Source organism: Ochlerotatus camptorhynchus, unplaced genomic scaffold, assembly GCF_037179485.1.
Source record: "Ochlerotatus camptorhynchus isolate MF236.1 unplaced genomic scaffold, CSIRO-AGI_Acam_v1.1 ptg000291l, whole genome shotgun sequence".
NCBI lineage: Eukaryota > Metazoa > Arthropoda > Insecta > Diptera > Culicidae > Ochlerotatus > Ochlerotatus camptorhynchus.
In genome coordinates, this window is record NW_027040780.1 from 1277461 (window position 1) to 1299945 (window position 22485).

The 22485-nt window shown below is 40.6% G+C and overlaps 2 protein-coding genes across 2 annotated transcripts; both read left to right on the plus strand.

Moving 5' to 3' along the window:
• The first annotated feature begins 223 nt into the window (after positions 1 to 223).
• Positions 224 to 12418, plus strand: Pex5 (peroxin 5). The gene is made up of 3 exons (XM_065228446.1): positions 224 to 1002; positions 1099 to 1293; positions 10755 to 12418. The coding sequence occupies exons 1-3, from the start codon at positions 613 to 615 to the stop codon at positions 12024 to 12026; spliced, it is 1857 nt and encodes a 618-aa protein (XP_065084518.1). The 5' UTR covers positions 224 to 612; the 3' UTR covers positions 12027 to 12418.
• A 4692-nt stretch (positions 12419 to 17110) lies between these two features.
• Positions 17111 to 19258, plus strand: yip2 (yippee interacting protein 2). The gene is made up of 4 exons (XM_065228509.1): positions 17111 to 17296; positions 17866 to 18299; positions 18373 to 18678; positions 18741 to 19258. Exons 1-4 carry the CDS (start codon positions 17278 to 17280, stop codon positions 19176 to 19178), a joined length of 1197 nt encoding a protein of 398 aa, XP_065084581.1. The 5' UTR covers positions 17111 to 17277; the 3' UTR covers positions 19179 to 19258.
• Positions 19259 to 22485: the final 3227 nt, after the last annotated feature.

The window sequence follows — 22485 nt, forward strand, 5'->3', positions numbered from 1 at the left end:
GCATTAATTATTTTAAATACTTTTGATTGCATTTTAACTTCAACGCACCGGTTCTTTGTATTGCGTGCCCCTTGAGATAATCACGATAATCGCCAGTGTGAATTTTGGCCAATTTTTCATTTATTTCCACTGTGGTTCTGAAATATTTCATTAGCTTTGGTGAAACGATGAGACAACCTTTTCGTGAATGCACCACCAGCCCTGATGTTGACATGATGACAGCCATCTCGCCAAATTCGCAAAAAAAAAATAGTAAAAGAAGTGAAACTTCACTTCGTAGCGAGTTGGTGAAATATTTGGTGTTATCAATTTTATCTCTGTTATCATAATCGTGAGCTCCGATCGTGCGCGATTCTGCTTGATTTCGGTTCCGGGAACGGCTGGAAGGGTTCTCCCTGAAAGTGGTTGTGCGAGCAACATCGCCCGACCGAAGCTGCTCCACCGAGAAGTAGCACATCCCGACGGGCAACAATGGTTCGTGTTTAGAAAGATAGTGGTAGAATTCGACCTTTAGACCTCTCCCTTTCGCGAGGAGTGGAACCTATCTGTGGCTGACGGTGACGGCAACAAGGGGACCATTGGTAGTGTGAGATCTGTGGCAAGATAGCAACCATGTCCTTCAAGGATTTAATCGAGCCAGAATGTGGAGGAGCAAATCCGCTGATGAACCTGGGCCGCCAGGTGACTCGGGATGTTGCGTTCCAAGACGAAGGATTCTCCGGCAGGCATTCGGCCTTTATAGGATCGGACAATGATCTGGTTAAGGAGTTCATGGGTCAGATTGCTCCGGCGCCCCAATCCTTCCGAATGGATGTTCTGCTGAAGGAGATGAGGGATATTGATGCGCAAAATTTTCATCAGCGACAAATTGTACCTGGACCGCCGGTTATCGAGGAGGTCAACCGGTCAGATATGGACTGGGCTAAAGAGTTTGCAGGTGACACGTCTGGTGGAGCAGGTTTGGCTCACCAGGGCCATCGTGCCGAGAGCAAGCTTACCAGTGTGAGTATGATGAATATCAGATTATCTTTGTTTAAACGGAGCCGATGAGTGGGCATTTTTTTTATCTTGCTTTTTTGTGCTTGTCTGATGTTGCAGATTTGGTCAAGCGCGCACCTAGCTCCAATCGAGGGAACAATTAGCGATGGACCCAGTAATATTCTATATGCGAAGGATTTTTTCGACTTGAATGAACCGAAGAGCGAGGAAGAGCAGTTTTCGATCCGCAAGGCCGCCGGTGAACTGGCGGAAGTTGCCTACGGACATGAACCAGAAAAGATGAACTACAGCGAGGTGAGTAGCGCTTGGTATGATGAATTGCATTGCCGTATTATACCGAATGCCATAGATGGGGCAGGTAAACTAGTTGTCTAAGTACGGTCATTAGTTTTCGGTATTTTGGATAATGTGACGCGTGCTATTTAGAGTGATTAAAACAGAGCGTTCTTATTGGAAATCTTCAACCACCACATTCTGGCGGGTTGGATGGCCTTGTGGGGCCTTCTCTCCAAGAAGGTGACTAAAGTAATTTTGAAATATTGTAAATTCATCAGTACTTACAGTATTGAATGCAGTTAGATGAGTCGTGATTGATGTGTGTTTAACAGCATGATCATGTAGTCCACTACAGATGGTTAATGTCAAGGACAAACATCGTTGCACGTGATTTGTCCATTTGATAAGCATGTTTGAACCGATTAACAGTAGTGTTATTGTACTCTCCTGTACATCTGATACTAAATACGGCTTCTACTACGCGTACTGTTGCGCAGACAATTTGCGATTTTTACCTTAAATGATCGGTGAGAATGGAAATATAAGCGACTATTTTTCTTCATTATCCTTCTATGTTTAACCTTTGAAAGAGACGCATCGCCACGTGTGAGTGCAGCAGTTGTTCGACGTCAGTCGGTCAAACGGACACGGTAAGGAGTTAATCTCAATCTACTTTGTGTTAAGTACGATCAAAGGGTTCCATATTTGCTATCTTTATCGTTGAATGTATATGTAATATAAGTTATTAGGCGAGTGATGTGTCCATCTCAAGTTGAAAATTATTTTTCACTATGCGTATGTATTCATTGTTTACTATCTTTTTCACTAATATCAGGGCTGATAGCATGTCACTTTTTAGTGGAGGTCACTATTTTGAAGTCAGTCACTAAAAAGTAACTTTTTACACCAAAAAGTCACTAAAGTCATTATTTTCCTAAAAATAGTCACTAAAGCCAGTTTTTCACAACCAATACAGAGCGTAGACCTGTGCGCCGGTCATTTCATCGGCAGCGGCGACGTAGAAGCTGTTTTAAGGGCCACCCACATTAGATCCATTTGCGTTGATATAAATTTGACAGTTAGACAATAGATTTAGCTCCCACTTTACTTATCTAATGTAAAGCCCCCTAGTTAAAGTATGGACGACTGTCACCACAAAACTAAAAAAGCTGTTACAATTGAGCAAAGCGGTGCATTTTGACGGTTCGATTGGAACAATAACAGACGTCCATACTTTAACTGTAGGGCTTTAATCTAATGTGGGTGGCACTTTAAGGCCCAAACAAATTACATCAAGATGACTAACCGAAGTCGATTTGATACTAACTAGCTTTCAATCCAACAAATACGCTTACTCAGATCGGGCTTTTCCGCTGCCGCTGTCATTGCGCTTGGGTCTTTAGCCTCGACGCGGCGGCGTGCATCAGCGGATCACTTTGGGGCCGTAAACATATCGCATATTCAATCCAAGGAAGCTTAAAGTTGTTTAATTTTAGTGTTGATATTTATGACATATTATATACAACGCTATTTGAAATTTCAAGCTGAACATTGCATTGGGTCCTAAGTAACATTGGTCGATTCTCTTCGTCGACTTTCTCTTTCGTAAATAACTTGACCACATATACGTTTCTTGTTGTGTTTAAAAAAAAAAAAATTAATTAAAAGCTTATTTTATCGATCAGTGTGCTGAAAATACCTGGGAATGTCGTTACATGGCCGTGGGGATACAAAGAGAAGGTCGACGAAGAGAATCTGCCAATGTTACTTAGGACCTAATGCAATGTTCAGCTTGATTTGTTACCGAAAACACCATCGTATCTTATCAGAATGGTATCGAAATTATTTCTAAAGTTGTTTGGATAAATGCTCGATCTTTGTGAAGATATTGAACAAACAATATGACCAACCTTTCTTTGTAATTTGATATGTCACATTATAAGTTTTGGTTTCAGACTCTGGTCATTTTCCGGGAAAATTTGAAACTTGACCAAATTTGAAACAATGTGGTCCTGGGCATTCGAAATAACTGGCATGGCTCGTTTTTCTCAGGATTCTCTCTCTCTGATGGATATATTATGTCACGCTCTAAGGGGGGACGGGATGTATAAACGATTGTGTGACAAGTAATGCATTAGGTATTTGTATTTGTTTATTAATAATTTAACTGGCAGTTAGTGTCAAAATCAATAAAACTTAAACTAATTAGTTACGGTCAACGGTATGAAAAAGGCCAAGTAGCCGATGATAAAACACGTCAGCTGACACATTGAAGTCGAACACACGAAAGAAGTTGTTGAACTGCTGGTTGATTGCTCGAATTGGCTCATGTAGTACATAATAGAGAGGGTCTAGTATACTGCCGCTCTTCGCATGTCGGTCCCATAGTTGTTTTTATCAAAACTGAGTTTTTCAATGCAAATGGTAGATAATCACACATATTTTCAGAATACTGGATGAGCTCAACAACTTTGTTCTGAAAAAGTTTGGAAATACAGTCAAATTAGTTGTCCCATCACATAAGAAGCAATGGTACGAAGCAAACTTAAAACGCGATTTTCTCGGCTTAGTGATTTTCGCTATGGGACGGACATGCGAATAGCGGCAGTATAATAGAGGAGCGGATTCAAAACATACTGCCTTGGTATGTCTAGTTGATTTCTTGCAACACTGCCAATGCAATCAAGATAGGCGCTGCTCGATTGGCTCTGGCTTTGACAGTTCGTTTGGCTCAAAACCAGCCAGTTCGCTCCTCTCTTATACTAGTCCCTCTCTAGTACTTAATCCCTGCTCTGTGGTTCAAAATATAGAAAGTCACGTTGACGAAGAGGTTTCTCGGAAGCGTACAGATTTAGCTGTGCCAGCAATGTAGGACAGTCGATGTCACCCGTGAGCAGCTTTCCAGATAACATAACTTGAGCGACCGTCCGTCTAACCTCGAACGGTTCAATGCTCAGGAGACGGCAGCGCTCCTCGTACAGGTTCGTTGGTTAACGCCATTTGGGAAAACGAAGACCGTAGCTTACAAACTTTCGTTGAACGGATTCAATTCTGGCGATCCAGTTGGCTTGGAAAGGGCACCATACAACACAATTTCATTCCAATCGGACGAGTGAGCAGTAAAGTAACCTGAGGCATAGCAGATCACAGAACTCGTCGGCAATTTTGAAAAAAAAAGCCCAATTGACGATTCGCTCGGGCAATAATATCGTTGTAGTGGATTCTGAATGTCAGTCCACAATCCAGGATAACACCGAGGTCCTTTTTGTGCTCTACACGAGCAAGACAAGATTCGTTTTTACGATGATAGGAAATTATGTAACATTTTTCGATGCTTGAGCACCAGTCAGCAAAAGTACATAACATACTATGTTGATCCCAACAGTCCGAGGGGCTTTTTAGATTCTTCTAAATTTTCGAATCATCTGCGTAGAAAAGCCGGCAACTTTTTTTTTCCTTTGGTTTGTTTTTTCCGTCGATCTTGTTTTCCGTGCTGAGCACCAATGCTACCGACGTGCCAGGGAAGGCAGCTCCCACACCTGGACCCTACCTCTCGACCCATCAACTCATGAACCGGGGACCAACGGCTTTACTTCCCATCCGAAGGAAGGCGTGATCAGAGATGTTATGCCTCAGAACATCCCGGCGGCGCCGACTGGGATTGAACCCAGGCCTGCTGGGGTGAGAGGTAATCACGCTTACCACTACACCACCGGCGCCGTTGAAAAGCCGGCAACTTGATGGTAGCAGGAAGGAGACGTCGTAAGAAACTTTAAAACAGTAGCGGACCCAGGTTACTGCCTTGCGGGACACCTGAGTCTTTAGAAAAAACTTCCGATTCCGACGTGCCAATCTTGACCCGTACTGAGCGGCTCACCAAGTAGGATCTAAACCAATCCACGCCTTTTAACGAGACGCCGAGCATCTCCAGCTCGTTTCGTCATTATGTTGACTAATTTTAGAGCGGATGGACGCTAGGAACAACGCGGGACAATAATTTTCCTGGAACAGTCATAGCTTTGGCTGTCATTGGAGGAGAAGTTCACGGCCAATGAGATCGACCCAAATTTGAGTTCAGTTTACTCATAAATCGCAAAAAGTGCAGCGATGAGTAAATAAGCCTGTGGAAAACCTAAAAAAACTGCCGGAAAATAAGGAAAATTGCAGAAAATTTTACTTAGTCCAGAAGTAGTACCAATAGACTGAGTGAATCCAATCTTGACTATTCTCAAATTCTGGAATTTTTTTCCTGAAATAAACAGGACAAACTCAGGAAAATTTATTCAGCGCTAAGCTCCTGCACTTTTTGCGATTTATGAGTAAACTGAACTCAAATTTAGGATTATCTCATTGGCCATGTTTATTTGTTTGTTTATTTGTTTCTACATCAACAGACTGGGTTTAGTCGAAGACAACAAATCAAGAAGACTGGCAACTTTGCCAGAATCCAAGCGACAGATACAGTAGCGCTGCGCTTGAGTGAAGGTGGAAGCAACACGTAGAAAAATGAGCAAATACACAAACCCTTCGTCTGAGGATGTAATCTTTGCTATCAAATTCGTTCGAAGCATTTACCTTTGAGCGGCAGATGACGCGATTGTACCTATCTCATAGCGTTCGTATGAGACAATGGAAGAGTTGCCAGTCTTCTTGATTTGTTGTCTTCGGTTTAGTTCTAATGATGGATTAAGCAATACTAGGAAATACAATATAGTCAAGGAGTAACAAGCATCAAAGGTCGTGAAGTTCAACTTAATTCCCAATCCTTAAAAATATATCACGGAATCTCTGACGCAGCTTCTTGCCTGCCAAGTGAAAATCAAATAAGGAAGCAACACGATTGAAAACCCTTTGTAGCCCATTTATAGCACCATCCGAACTATAGTTTGTACGACGAAAAGGTATCCTCAGCATTGCGTTGTTACGGAGTGCTCGTGGTTGAACGTTAACGTCGATTTGTTGTAGAATAGAAGGACAATCGATTCGCCCTGTAGAATGTCTGCCACAAACAGGGCCCTTGTCGTATCTCTTCGGCACCACAAAGGATCCAGGTGAATTAACTGATAAATCGTCATTGAATAGACTCTACTATTTGTACACTGTTTTGGTAATTGGGATTCCATATAGGGGAGCAGTACTCTAACATCGACCGGACGAGGGAGCAGTAAAGCGACTTCAAACAGTAGATGTCCGTGAAACTTTTAGCTATCCTGAAAATGAAGCCGAGCGTTCTGGATGAGTTGACAATCTAAGATGACTCCCAGATCCTTAATGTGATTCATACGATGTACGTCAACGCCTTCTAGGATATAACTGAATGCAATTGGATGTTTCTTCCGTGAGAACGTGATTACTGAACATTTTGTTGGATTTACAACCATGCGGTTCAGTTGGCACCAATTAGCAAAAGCGTTGAGTTGGACCATCGAGGACGAAGTTGACGTCGTTGAAATACACAAGAAATATCATCGGGCCGAGGTGGTTACCTTGCGGAATACCCGAAGTGGCAAGAAACGAAGGTGATCGGCAGTCGTCGATTGCTTGGAAGTTGCAGATCAGATAGATAGGACGCGAACCATCGTAGGAAACTGCCGTTTATACCGAGCCTATCCAGTTTGGCGATCGCTATAGGATGGTTCAACTTGTCGAAGGCGGCTGATAGGTCAATGTAGATGACATATGTTTGCATATGGTCTGTCATACTCTCCGTAATGTACGAGGTGAGACACAGAAGGTTGGAAGTAGTTGACCGCCCTGCCATGAAACCATGCTGGTCTTCGCTCAAGTGCTGCTTGAAGTGAGAGACTACTGGTTCACAACGATGTGATGCCGCGATAGTTGTCGATGTTTCTTTTGCATCCCTTCTTATGCACTGGAAACATCTCAGCTGATTTCCAGCAGGAAGGAAACACCCCACTGGAGAGGGACATTTCGAACAGAAGGCAGAAAGGAGCTACCAGGCTATCGATGTGAAGGCTTGAGAAAAACGGAAGGAACTCCGTCAGGTCCAGGCTTAAATGAAGACTTCAGTTGCGAAGCCGCCCTACTTAGTTTAGCGAGGTCGATGTTGATAGCTGCCAAAGATTGACCAGACATTTAAACATTACTGGCTGCTAGAGAAACGTGCTCGTCAGGTAGGTTCTCATCCGAGAATACACTCGCAAACTTGGTTGAGAACAGACGGCAAATGTCCTGAGGGGATGAAGCTTCTTCGCCGTTCAGTACCATAGTCGATGGAAGGCCAGACTCCTTTCGTTGCTCATTCACATAATTCCAAAAAGTTTTCGGGTGAGATCGAAGCTTCCGTTGAACATCTCGTTGATAACGCCGATAACATTGGCGACTGGTTCGTTGATACGCATGATTGATCCTCGCATAATGGTCCTTGAGTTGTAGGGTGTGGTACTTGGTGTATTTTCTTAGCGCGGCTCTTTTGGAAGACTTTAACATACGGCGTTCACTTGTTTGCCAAGGATGATGATTGTTTAGGAACTTTTTTCGGAACGTGTCGCTCATTGGCCGTGTGTGAGTTCTTTTACTACAGTTTTCCGAGTTAAGTAGTTCGAACAACGAAGCAACGAACTAATAAAATGTCATGAGATGAATGGTCCCGAGATGAACTAAAAAACTAATTTATGCATTATGTGCTTTCCGGGTTCACAAGATCGGGACATCGTAGAATACCTTGTTAGGTGTGTAAAATATCAGGATCTGAACTCAACGCGTTTAGGAGAACCTAATAAACCAAACCTGATATTATGGGGCTCCATGAAGCTTCTAACATTTAGTCGAGTCATCGTAGAATCCCTTGTTGAGTCCGCAGAACCTTAAGATCTGATCTTTCAATTATTATTTTGCGAATTAATATTTCAATCAAAGTGTGTTGCTACTTCTTACATTAATTTCAGAGTTCGGAAAAATCCCTCCCCAAGGACATGGAGGTTGACGTTACTGAAGCAAAGGGTTATGTTTAATTTCTTTATAGATATGGAACTTTTTCTAGCTAATAAATTATCGCACTAAAGCTTCATGTTGATATAAGTATAGCATTTCCTCCCAACTTTGTATTAGTAATGTTATTTTTTAATATTATTACCAGTGTTGGGAAAATATCAAATAATCAAATCTCACCAACGCCCAAGATCACGCTTGATTTTCGTAGACAAAAATCAACAATCAAACTACTGCGGTTGTTTTTGCAAGCTGTGATATCGCAGCTCGGAATATCAAGCTAACAAAACTCACCAACTGCAAATCTCACCAAACTGTGGTGAGATTGAGTTTAATGATTTTTGCTTTACTCCCGAATGCAACCATTATTTCCATAACGGCTTGCAGCAGTCCCTTCGTGTCTGCCATCGGTGAAGATTAAAAAGAGATAGCAAACTATGCTGTCTCTTTCTAAAAAAACGATGTGCAATGGAATCATTTTTGTGTTGAGTCAACTCTCAGCTTGATTTTTGCACATTGTGAACAGTCTCGCAATAACAAAGGAGCTTGTAAAATCAATATCAAGCATGATATTTTGTTCCAATATCACGCGTGATATTGCGAGCGCATGAGAGCAGAAAAATATCAATTGATTTCTGATTTTGCCAACACTGATTATTACACATCTGAAATGCTGTTATGAGGCTCCGCGAAATGCAAAAGGCTCGATAATAATTCAGGGAGGACATCGAACAAGATTTCGATCAACCTGTAAAATATCTCCAGGACAATTTGGAGAATCATAAATATTTTGGTAACACATCCCACAAAATGTTATTTGGCTTGTTGGCCATAGATAGTTATAGATAGATAAGATAGTTTCTTCTGCTCAGGTCTCTTGTATTGATGTATGCTTTTACCAACATACAGAGATAACAAGTAGGTTCATCATTTGCAGCAAATTCTTTGATTTTATGCAAATTCATAATTTTAATATATTACAATTCTGCAAAAGAAAATATATGATTACAAGCTGAGTGAGTGAGCTTGAGTTCATGCGCCAATTAAAAAAAAAGCATGCTATATTGTATTAGCCCCCCACCCCCTTATCTAAGGGGTTACCCCCTATGACCTCCACATGCCAAATTTGGTTCCATTTGCTTGATTAGTTCTCGAGTTATGCAGAAATGTCTGTTTCATTTGTATGGGAGCCCCCCTTTACAGGGAGGAGGGCTCTCGAACCATCATAAGAACCTTTTCCAGCCCCAAAAACCCCTGCATACAAATTTTCACGCCGATCGGTTCAGTAGCTTCCGAGTCTATAAGAGTCAGACAGACAGACAGACATAAATTCATTTTTATATATATTGATCTATGAACGGTTATTTTAGACAGCTGATTTCGTATAAGGCAGAGGTCATATATCCAGAACAACATGTGAAAAGGGCATACAAGCTTTTTGTAAACAAACCTTTGTAGGCCCTTTTCTCACCAACCGAGGGTCGTCCACGCAAACCAGCAATATCATCGGGAAGGGGAAAGTGTCCCCTACCCGGTGATGTTAAAGGTTTGCGTTGGTGTCATATGGGTGGCGAGAAAAGGGCATAAGAAGGTTTGCTTACAAAAAGCTTGTATGCCCTTTTCACATGTTGTTCTGGATATGGCCTCGTGGGATGGAATCGGTAAAATCCCATTCAGTTCATTGAAGCTTTAATTTAATAATACATGCTTAATATGGTACTTAGCTCTGGTCCTCACAAGTTCCTACCTCACGCCTCCCCGAGTCATATGATAACAAAAGACTACCAGCTGAAACATGAACACAGCTGGGTGACGTAGCCTGGGCAATGGTGCCAGTCCGGTAATAGCAAAGTGAAGAGGTGCGACGTGAACACTGGTGTCTTAACCATAGTGATAGGGGAAATCCTTCACCGAGCGTCTGTTCTCCATGTTAGGAGCAGCTGATCACCGTGCTAGTGCCTGAGTGGAACTCTAAACAGAGCTGTGTACGATGGTCGCCCGCCGAGACACGGGGTTGGAGCAGGCCCAACAAGCAACCCTGGAAAAAATATAAAGTTGCACCGAAGAAACAAATGCGGATCGGAATAATCGACACAGACCTACGCCACGAAATAAGGAAACTCGGAACATGAAACGGACTTCTTCAGACAGCAGAGGCCATCAAAGCCTTAGTATGATTGGTAAGGTGAGTTGAATTGAAATTTCATAGGTATTGGAATAGCAGCTTCTACAGACAACCTCAGTAACATTATTTTTTCACTTCAAGGTAAACATTTAAGAAAAAATTATTGGGGTGGCCAAATGATACTTTGCCCCTCATTTAGCGCAATTATTAATATCCGAACTGCTTCCTTCCTTCCAGTAGGTATGGGAAAAGTGCCTTGATTGGTAAACAAATGGCAACGATCTCTTTCCTGATGGTGCGGATATGTTCCTGACAGCTCGGTCCTTCCCAGTTCTCTAGTTAGCCTATTTATTCCAGAAATTACCCAACATTGATCAGTAAATCTCTCTCCTTCCCATTGCAGTTTCTCAACTTTGTCGGCAACGTGGGCGAAGGTACCGTGAAGATCGACGATGGACAGGTCACCGGTGGCAACGTTTGGGCCAACGAATTTGACCAGTTGGCTGCGGGTCCGTCGAAGGTGGCTACCAAGGAGGAGCCCGGCATCGCCGAAGATTGGGCCAAAGCTTTTGAGGACGGCAAAAAGGGTGACCAGGAAGCGACTGATAACTACAACAAACAGTTCTGGGAACGTCTACAGGATGAGTGGCGTTCGATCTCGGAGAATGATAGCCAACATCCTTGGTTGTCGGAGTTTTCCGAGTTCTACGATCCATACAAGGAATACAAATTCGACGAGGAAAACCCAATGAGCAACGTGGAGAATGCCTTCGAGAAGGGAAAGGCATTCCTAGCACAAGGCGATATTCCGAGTGCTGTTTTGTGTTTTGAAGCAGCCGTTAAGCAAGATCCGGAAAATCCGGAAATTTGGGAACTGCTGGGCTTTAGTCAGGCAGAAAACGAAAAAGATCCCAATGCGATCGCTGCCTTGAACAAGGCACTATCGTTCGATCCGAACAATATGCCAGTGCTGATGGCACTGGCGGTATCATACACGAACGAAAGTATGCAGAACCAAGCGTTGAAAATGTTGGTGAAGTGGATGAAGTGTAGTACGAAGTACGAAAGCTTGGTACCAGCAGTTATGATGCTACCGGAAGAATCACCGCTGGCAAGCTCGTTGATGGGGGGCCCGAGCTTGCAAGAAGTACAGGACTTGTTTATCAAAGCCGTGCAACAGGCTCCTAATGAGATTGATGCTGATATTCAAGAAGCTTTAGGTGTGCTTTTCAATCTGAGCTCAGAATATGATAAAGCAGTTGATTGCTTCCGAGCGGCAGTTCAGGTGCGTCCCAACAGTTCGAAGACATGGAACCGTTTGGGAGCAAGTTTGGCCAACGGCAACCGATCCGTTGAAGCAGTCGAAGCGTACCAACGGGCATTGGAAATCCAGCCTGGTTTTATCAGAGCACGTTATAATGTTGGCATCATCTGTATAAATTTGAAGGCATATAAGGAAGCAACCGAACATCTGCTGACGGCATTGAATCATCAGGCGTCATCGATAGCGCGTGCCGGAATTAATGTATCCTCCCCGGCTAATCAGATGTCCAGTACGATCTGGACCACATTGCGTATGGTGATGTCCCTGATGGGACGGCAGGATTTGCAGCAAGCGATTGATAACCGTGACTTGGAAGTCCTCAATCGGGAATTTCCAATGGGTAACGATTAGAAGGATTATTGAGTTTAACATAACACGTGGTAGAAAGGAAGATGACTATTATTTTTTTACTATACTGGATAACCTAAGGTGGGACCTTATAAAATGCAGATAAAAATGAGGTAGAAGAAGAGCAAAATTGATAAATAAACACAAAACTTATAATGGTGAATTATAATAGAAGAGACCATGGAGCGGTGAAGCAAATTGTAGATTAGGGGAAGAAGTAACATTGAGTGGAAAGATTTATATTCGATCGGATAAGTTCTTGATGAGCAATATCAAAAACACAATGTTGTTACGAGAATGATTGAAGGAGGAAGCAAGATATTTTTTTCTTCTTATGTTTCATTCTGTAACATGTCGGGTTTGATAAGGGTTAATAAAACATGAGTACAAGGAAAGGTGGTGTATGTTTATAATAAAAGAAAGCCTGAGAGAATAAGACTAGACCCTGCGTGGATATTTGCCCACAACAAACTTTTATGTTCCCTCTCCTTCCTTTGCTGGAGGGCTCAACGACGCTAAAATTATTTGATTGTGCATTTGAGCCTCTAATTTTTATCTCAGGAGGGTATGAGAAGGGAAGGGATGTCAGTTACAAGCAGAAACGAATACTCTTAATAAATTATATGAACCGTACACAATAACTGCAATTTTCTCATTTGTTTGATGCAAGTTGTTTCTGTTTATTTGTTTTATCTATATTTTCCCCATATCTGTTTTGTTTATTTGTTTATTTTGTTAACATCAACAAGTTCAGTGTGGCCCCAATGATGGTACAAAAGAGTAACATAAAGGTTAAATGAATGTAGGTTCAGAGGGAGACAATGTCACTGAGATATGGTTAGTTGGGTATTCAGATGAAACTATTACTTTAAAAAACTAATCCTGGTTGTATCTCTTTTTCGTGGTGGTACCATGAACCCCTTCTCGGAACGAGTGTATTGTTTAAGGATCTGGTCTACGATTCAAAGTTGGATTCAGTGATGATAAGTATCACATAAAAGGTAAATTAGGTAGCATCATCTTTATCGAAATGTATCTGGATCCCCAGTCAACCGATGATGATTCAGCAACACAAGTAAGCCCAGAATTCATAGGTAAGTTCACACAATCGTTATATTAACATGCTTTCCCCTTTAGGTGCCTACTCAAATGTGTTAGCAGTGCCTATTCGAACACCATTGGTTATCTCTTCTGGCGTCCGATTTGTGGATTTATTGGATAGAGCAAGCCTTGACAAATGAGCCCCAAAAGGGCTGCAACCTGTAGTCTACAAAAAAATGGACGCTTGGTTTATTGAATTAAAATTGGATAAGGTAAATGAGGTAAAGTTGATCATGCAGGTTTTTATGCAGTGCAATATTCAAAACTTAACATTTATACTTGATTTCTGTTCGCTGAAGAAGCATCTGATATTAACATTTGAACAATAGTTGTGGTTTGTTGCAAAATAGTTAAAAATACGCCTAAATGTAGGCAATTAACATCAGTTTTTCACATAAAATCATTTTAACAAAATCGTTCATTTCAACAAAATCTGATTTCATATTCGGATTTAGCTCAGTAAAATAAGTAATTTCACCGAACACGGAATAAATGCTGATTCTGATAGGATGTTTAGGAACAGATAAAATTTGCACAATGATCCAACTCGGATTAACTTTTAGTCCCGTCCCTGTTTGCATGATCTGTAAAACGTTTGCTTAGAATCGTGTTGATTAACTCTGAAGTCGACATTATTGATCTGGATTTAATCCGAGGATAATACCAGTTAGAGAGAGAGAGAGACCACCATGAGGTTGGTAAAATCATTGGCGTAGTTGGAAAATTTTATGGTAGGGTAGGGTAGGGGGGGATGTTTGTTTTGTTAAATTCCGATTAAATGGAAACTCTGGAACTACCATTGAATCAAAAGGCGTCAAGGCTATTTGTTATTTTATTTTCCTGTTGGATACATTTCTACTTCGGCCGGCGCCGGTGGTGTAGTGGTAAGCGTGACTGCTTTCTAACACCCCAATGGGTCTGGGTTCAATCCCAGCCAAGGTCGGTGGGATTTTTCTGAGGCATAAAAATCTCTGGTCACGTCTTCCTTCGGAAGGGAAGTAAAACCGTTGGTCCCGGCCCATGTGTGTTGTTGTGAATGGGTGCGATATCCTACGCAGGTGTGGAAGCTGCCTTTCTGCACATTCGATTACCGTCAATGGATGGCAATCGATGTCCGTCGGTGATTGGCACTAGATTGCGGAACAGAGACCGACGTTAAATAAAGGAAAAAAGATTTCTACTTCGTCCAATAACAAGACCTATTATGGCGAAGCTTACTATTATTTTAATGGTGAAACATTTAATTTTATTGTATTTATTTCATAACAACGCTTCAGGGAGCCTTATCAGCATACTGATTTTGAACAAACAATGATCGTTTGTTCAAGATTTTTGTAATGAAATTACATATTGTCCGGATCTCATAATGATTTTAAGGATCTCAAACTTAGGAGAATTTTCATATTATTTAATTTTCAGGCTTAGATAATTCCATGAATTTTGTAACTAGATTTTTTAGAACATCTTTATTTAATCATTAAATCTAAGACAGTAAATCCTATTAGTTTTATTTTATGTGTTTATAATTTCTGATTTTGAAATATGGCAATGTGCACACAGAATAAGTAAATTTAGGACAAAGAAAAAAGTTCAAAATATATGTCAATGAATAATTCTTAAATCGACTAAGCCTGGTAAATAAACGAAATAGTAAACAAAAAATAAAAGATTTTGTAACTAAAAACATAGATATCTCTGATTCAGATTGTAAAAATAAATTCTTAAAAATCGCGAAATATGTACAATTATCATAATTTTTCAGACTTAAACGCTGTCCAGACTGGAGAGTTATAACATGTTACAACGGTTGTCAACTAATTGCAACACAGAAAGCACCATCAAGATAACGCTATAACATGTTATAACTCCCCAACTAACAATTTTCACATTGTAAACGCTTTACTCATTTCATTTATACAGTCTCAAGCTGTATTCAAACGTTATAAGATATGAAGAAACCTTTACTCAACCTCTATACAAGCAAATTTGGCGAACTTAGTCAGCTACTTATGGCTGTTGGAACAGTCGGGAGAAGCTCTTATTGCATATCCATTAACGCTTCTATACAGCTGTTATCCTGCTGTTTAGTTGTGTGTGAACTTGAAAGGCGCTTATTCAACCTTTTCCCGGTTGTCCCCAATAATCACTACACAGCTTTATCTTGAAGCCGGGTTAAATACTGTTTACGGTTTTTTATGAAGGAATTTATTGAGTTTATTTTGCTGTGAATCAAATTAATCGAAATTATTTACAAATCATCACCAAATTATTTACCCTGCACCGGAACCTGGAATCGAACTCGAGACGACCTCATTGGCAAACCTTGACACTACCAATTGTGCTACGCCAACACTTTGAACTGATGTAAAAAAATCAACATTCCCTTCCACAACAAAATCGCTGAGTAGAGGCTTTATAATAGTGCACATGAATCACTTTTCTCGACTAGTTATAAAAGAGCAGAGTGTAAGCTGTAAAACCATAGAGGTAACTCTAAGACCACTGGGTCCCGAAGAAAATCATTATTATTTTTGGCTCACTCAGTACCAGAACAACGGTCCCAAGCAGTCCCAAGCTATTTCACTCACCCCTGCATGTTCTGCATGAATCCACACACCCCTGATGTTATCTGTCAAACTTTCATAGCGAATCAAAACAAACATAGTGTAGTAATAGAATTTCAACTAGAATAGGGTACGTTAATCGTTTGCTTGGGACCAATAGGCTACTAAAGTGGTGAGCCAATTTAAAATCGTTAGTTTCGTATTGATTGTTGCTATTATAGTACGTTCAGACTACAGAGTTATTCTGATTCTGAGAATTCTGATTTTTAATATACCTACCGGATTTTAAATGTTTGATGAAAAAAACAAAATTATAAAGCATTTATCTAGATTATTTTTATACCTAGGACTACTTAACTTTCAAGATCACTGAGTTAGATATAAAATCAAGATTAATGTCTCAAATTTAACTATAATTCCAATCCTAAAACTTCCAAGAAGTTCATTGAGTTTTTTTAAAAGTAAGATTTCTGAAAAACTGCAACGAAGTTCACTAAACTGAAGATCTTTCAAGTTTGATGAACTATATTTAGATCTTCTACAAAATTCCCTGCACTTATATGAAGTTTGCTGCACTTCTACATTTTTCGTTCATTTTCCGCGAAGTTCACCGTATAGAATTTTTTGTACTGGTACGTAATTCCCTGAACTATTCCAAGCTCATGATAGAGTTCCCACTTCTACGCAGTTTTCTGAACTTTTCCAAAGCTTGCTGAGTTTCTAAGAATTTTCCTTAAGCTCTATGATGATCCCAGAATTCCCACAATCTATGAAGTTTCATTAACTTCTACGATGTTTTATGAACTTCTTATTAGTCCTTGAAGTTTTACGAAGTTCCCTGAGGTTAAAAAAAATCCCCGAACTCTTGGTCAATTTGTAGAGCATGAAGACATCTTATTATGCTATCGATTAAGTGTCCATATAAATTAAATTCTCGACATTTTTTCTGCTAGTCTAGAACATTAAGAAAAGTAGACATACATAAAAATCAATAAAAATAAAAAGTAACATCGAAACTGCTTGAAAAAATACTGGTGTTAAAAAAACACCCAAAACTCCTGGGGGAGGCCAAGATAATTCCGGAGGGGACCTGGCCCACTTGGTACTGCCGTTAGCTACGCCAATGGGTCGAATGCATCGTTTATCAGGGGATACTTTTCAAAAGTACTATTTCAATCTACTTGATGTAATACTTAACAATATAATGACAACGGATTGTTGAGAAACGAAAATTTAACGGTGCAGTGATTAACTTCATCTCAATGAACAACTCCACCAAGTTATAGGACATTTGCAACAGAGATGAGAAAGTCATGAAAGTTTGCCTCTGTTTGCATCGTATAAATGCCTCAAATCAGTGTGCGTGCCATGTTTGATTAAGGCAGAGGTTCATCGTGTTCATTCCCACTGTATCACCTACATCTACGTCATTCGCTTCATTCCACTGTGGACCGTAGCACACGTAGTGTCACTGCTTTTACATTAATTTGCTAGAATATAGTTAGTGAAGTTGAGAATTTATTGCATTTGTTACTTTAGTCCTACCTTAAACGCCTTTCAATCATAATTGTGCATTTTATTGTAAAACAATGGCAGCTTTGACTAAGGGTGAGTACCTATAACATGATGGTGGTCGATTTATACGCTATGGAGGACAATTTCTCTTTCGTATATCTTATCAGTTTATGTAATTAAGTTCTAATTTTAAACTGAAGATACATAAAATTCGTCTGTAATATTTGTTAAAAATGAGTATGTGTTTTGTAATAGCCGGAATCTGGTTGGTGTCAAGTCATCGTTGTTATTGGGTCAAAGTCCAACTCCGGCTACAACTACTTTCTCATTCTCATCCGCATGGATAGGTGGGTTGTATGATTTGATAGTAAAGTGCATATGTAGTAGATAGTCCACTTGTTGCTAACATGTTTAGAATTATTCGTCAAAACAAACTTGATTTACCTATACATAAAATAATCTACCTTTAAAATTTTCAATTCAACTTCAAGTACAGCCTGTAGCTCATGCTCAAAGAATCATCATTATCTCAACGCTAACTCAAACAGCATTGTTCCGCGTCTGATAGCGCAGAGTAGCCTGTTGGACTTTAATCTTTCGAATACTATATCAGACATTTAGCCAATATTGATACACTACCCTGAATTCCATTCAAATTTCAGGTGTCTTTATCGTCGCTGCTAAGCGTACTGCTTTTGGTACCTTCGGAGGTGCATTCAAGAACACCAATGCCACACAGTTGCAAACTGTAGCTGCCAAAGCCGCTTTGGATGCTGCCGGTTTGAGGCCGGATCAAATCGATTCGGTCAACATTGGTCAGGTGCTGGTGCTGTCGTCTTCGGATGGTGCTTTCTTGCCCAGACACGTGTCCCTACATTGTGGAATACCGATCGACCGTCCAGCGCTTGGTGTGAACCGACTGTGCGGATCAGGCTTCCAGTCGATCGTCAATGGCGCTCAGGATATTCTGCTGGGTGCAGCCAAGGTATCCTTGACCGGTGGAGTGGACAACATGAGCCAGACGCCGTATACTGTTCGAGGAGCTCGCTTTGGAATTCCTCTTGGTACCAATCCAGCGCTGGAGGATGCTCTATGGGTGAGTGATAAATAAGAATTTAGAATTCCCAATGAAGATTGGTATAATAGTCAAGATAATTTTTTCTGTTTAGGTTGGTTTGAGTGACTCGTTCTGCAAGCTGCCGATGGCGCTAACGGCCGAAAATCTCGCTGATAAACATAAAATTCCACGCGAGAAGGTCGACGAATTCGCCTATCGTTCGCAACAACTCTGGAAGAAAGCCAACGATGAAGGTGTCTTCAAGACTGAAATTACGCCCTTCAAGTTGAAGGTGAAGGGCAAGGAAGTAGACTTTGCCGTCGATGAACATCCTCGTCCACAGACTACCCTGGAGGGTTTGAATAAATTGTCTGCTCTGTTCAAGAAAGGTGGCGTCGTAACCGCCGGAACCGCTTCGGTAAGATCGGTTTAAATCTCTAATTAAAATTCTACTCTTTACCTAATACGCTGATTTTGCAGGGTATTTGTGACGGAGCAGCTGCAGTCGTCCTGGCTTCGGAGGAAGCCGTCAAAGAATACAATCTCACGCCATTGGCACGTTTGGTAGCGTACAGCACGGTCGGTGTACCGCCGGAGATTATGGGAATCGGTCCAGTTCCAGCTATCCAGAACGTGCTGAAAGTAGCCGGACTTACGAAGGAAGACATTGACCTGTTCGAAATCAACGAAGCGTTCGGTGCGCAAGCTATGGCTTGCGTGCAGGAGCTAGGACTCGATATCAATAAATTCAACCTGAATGGTGGAGCTATTGCGCTCGGTCATCCTTTGGGTGCCACTGGTTCCAGAATTACCGGCCATCTGGTGCACGAACTGAAGCGCAAGAACCTGAAGCGAGCGATCGGATCGGCCTGTATTGGCGGTGGTCAGGGTATCGCTTTGCTGGTGGAATCTGTTTAAGTATGCTTTGCTATTTTCATCCAATGATTATCAGAAAGTGTACATTTGTTGTAAAGCTCGAGAGATTGCCAGTGTTAATTTACAATCATATTTTCATATTTTGACTGATGTAATAAAACAAGTTTTTCCTACATATATATTACAACATTATTTTGATAAATGAGAAACAGTGTTAAATATGGTGTTTTCAACTTAAAATTTTGTTTTTATTTATTTGAAAACTAAGTTGTTACTTAAACCTCTACTTCCTATGGTAGAGCAAATGATCCACAACTTTTGACTCCGTCTCATGATCAGTCCAGAATTAAATAGTCAGCATTCATTTATTTCCCATAAGGTTTTTGGTTGGCTTGATATGCAAAAATGTATTTATGAAAAAAGTGCTTGAACAAAAGATGTTCCACAAAAGTTTTTTGTTTAAAATCAATAGTATAGTTGAAGATGCTAATTCCAAATAACAGACTAATACGCTAATACGGTATTAGCTGCTGTAACAACGCCGTTTTACCCCCCAATAAGAAATGTTCAACCCGGTTCGCGTCAATTCCGTTAAGGGAAAATTCCTTTGGCATACTTCAGGGACGATCAAAATGCAGAGTAATTTTAAAATGTTCTGAAAACTTCAGAGAAGCCCAACGAACTTTTGGAAACTTCAACTTTGGAAGCCCAGAGAGCCTATGGGAATCTTGAAGAATTTCAGGTAATCCAGTGAGCAAAAGTCCAAAGAAATTCACAAAAAGCATGGAGATCTTTACAGAAGCTACATATTCTACTACCGGGTGGCCAGAAAATGGTCTTCTGGATATTCAGAATCACCGACAAAATGGTCGATTTCTGAATGTAGGCTTAGAGATCCGCGTATTTTTTTTTATCGAAAATTCGATGTCACCGTAAAAAAACTGGGATAAACCCGTTCGACGCCAAATTGCAAAAAAACGTACTTCTCTCTCTATTTAAAAAATGTCAAGACACTTGGACCAGATTTGATTTTTTGGATACAGTCACTTTGAAGAACTATTAAGAAAAAATTTGCAATTGTGTGAACGGAATTTTCCGCCATCACAACGTGGTCAAGAACTGGCGTCGAATCATCATTGATCGCCATCTTGAAAGTGGTCAAGTACATCTGCTGCGTCATCACCAACAAACCGACATGAATGACTATAACAAAAACAATAAAATTTCTGATCAAAGCACACTACTGACATCTAGCTCCGTGTTCGCGAGAAATATGTAGCTAAGCCATGAACCCGCATGCAAAAGTTATTATGATCACAGAGAACAGACATAGAGGCTCGAACAAAATTTCTCTAAAAACTTGTGTAAAGATTCCTATTTGACTTAAGCGTCACTAACGGCGACTTCCCCACTTAAAAACCCTCTTTGACAACATGATGGCGCTGGCGTTACACAAATTACACTAGACACTAAGTGCTAGTAGCGCCAAGTGGCAATTTTCAACAGAAAATTTATCGATACTAGCGCCAAATTGGTCGAAAGTGGAAAATTTATAGTGAATATCAGGAGATGCTAACACCACGTAACGGCGACGTTCCCACTTATTTTACACAAGTTTCTGACCGAACTTGAACGTCTGTTCTCTGTGTTATGATCTATTCTGGACAAATTATTTTTATCAAGATAAAAAATCCTATGATTTTGACAGTTCGGATCACTGCACTTTTAAATCAACCGTTTACGATTTTCGGACATAAGTCAGAATTAAGTTTCATGTCGGTTTGTCCGTGGCGTTATCCCCGACTACCGACAGGCACCCCCACTGCTGACCGTTACCACTAGTACCACCGTCACACCAGCATCGGTACCGTCATTGCCTACCACGGTATCGCCATCAGCAACAACCGTATCGTCACTACCAGCCACGATATCGTCATCATCACCACAACACCCAGGATCCGGATCCGAAAATAAGGAAATGCATACAAGTACCCATAACCTAAATGTGACGTCACCAAAAAATTGTAGTTAGAATGTTTGAACCTCAGTATTCGCTAATTATTTCGAGAGTGCAGCCCAAGGTTAGAATAATTCCGCCACTTTTGTTCTTACGATGTTTTCCGGGTTGTTGATTCGACTTATCTTTTGAGTACTCTTTGTTTTTAGTCTGGATGAGACACCTGCCTCGAATGGTACGCTACCTGTGAGCACGTTATTCATTTTCATTTTTTCCTACTCGATATGACCACAGATAACAGACGTCCAATTTCCACCAGTAACTTGTGTAAAGATAAGTGGCCGTTACGTAGCGCTAGCATCTCCTGATTTCCTCTATACATTTTCCACTTTTGACCAATTTGGCGCTAGTATCGATAAATTTTCGGTTAAAAATTACCACCGGTACTTAAGTGTCTAGTGTAAGTTGTGCAATGCCAGCGCCATCAGGTTGTCAAAGAGGGTTTTTAAGTGGGGAAGTCGGTGTTGGTGGCGCTTGTCGAATAGGAATTTTTACACAAGTTTTTACAGAAATTTAGTTCGAGCCTCAACGTCTGTGCCTCAGTCTGTTCTCTGTGTTTAAACTACGAAATTTGCAAAACTTTTAATGCAAAATTGCATTATTTTTATTTCAACACTTTTTGTTCTTTGTGTGACTGTAGCGCTTTTGATGTAGAGCACAAGACCGATGGAATATATGAAGATGAAATTTGCACGACGTAATTAAAGCGACGTACATAAAAAAGGGACGTAAGACATGCGATGAAATCACAGTGATGAAAAGAAAAAGGAGTCGAAACTTTCGAATAGAAAATATAATTTTTATTGAACCTTTTATTATTTTATTTTATTTATTTTATTTTCCGGGTCCGTGGCAGAACATTGTTTTATTAGTATCGCTGTAAGAATGCTTCAACGAGTGTACACTTCTTGTCGGAACTTCCGGTGTTTCCAGTTTCTTCTCTTTCTACCTTTTCGCTGAGGCTACAACCTTGGAATTTTTTGACAATCGATCAGCGCATTCGACGGTGTGGTGGAACGAAGATGAGCTAGAAACACCAAATTTAATATTATGCATCATCCAAATAAAACCAAAAATATATATCATAGGTTAACAATATGATCCATTCATGCCTTTTCCGTACATTGCAATGGCAACCCGAAAAATATTGTTTTAGGCACCATCTATAGGTCATGAAAAAGGTCAGCAACAATCATTCAATCGTGAGGGGCGTGAACATAGCACATAGAACGTAACACTCCGATCACGATTCCTCCGGTAAAATGTGTAACCGCCAAATTACAATGTTTGAAAAATCATAGGTCAGCCTTTTATAAACAAATTTCAAATCTA

Bases quoted from the DNA above. Each gene is read 5' to 3' on its own strand.
- Pex5 (XM_065228446.1), top strand. From the start codon at position 613: ATGTCCTTCAAGGATTTAATCGAGCCAGAATGTGGAGGAGCAAATCCG. The intron at 1,003-1,098 runs GTGAGTATGATG...CTGATGTTGCAG, and splicing joins CCGAGAGCAAGCTTACCAGT to ATTTGGTCAAGCGCGCACCT. The intron at 1,294-10,754 runs GTGAGTAGCGCT...TTCCCATTGCAG, and splicing joins AAAAGATGAACTACAGCGAG to TTTCTCAACTTTGTCGGCAA.
- yip2 (XM_065228509.1), top strand. The intron at 18,300-18,372 runs GTGAGTGATAAA...TTTTCTGTTTAG, and splicing joins CGCTGGAGGATGCTCTATGG to GTTGGTTTGAGTGACTCGTT. The intron at 18,679-18,740 runs GTAAGATCGGTT...CTGATTTTGCAG, and splicing joins TAACCGCCGGAACCGCTTCG to GGTATTTGTGACGGAGCAGC.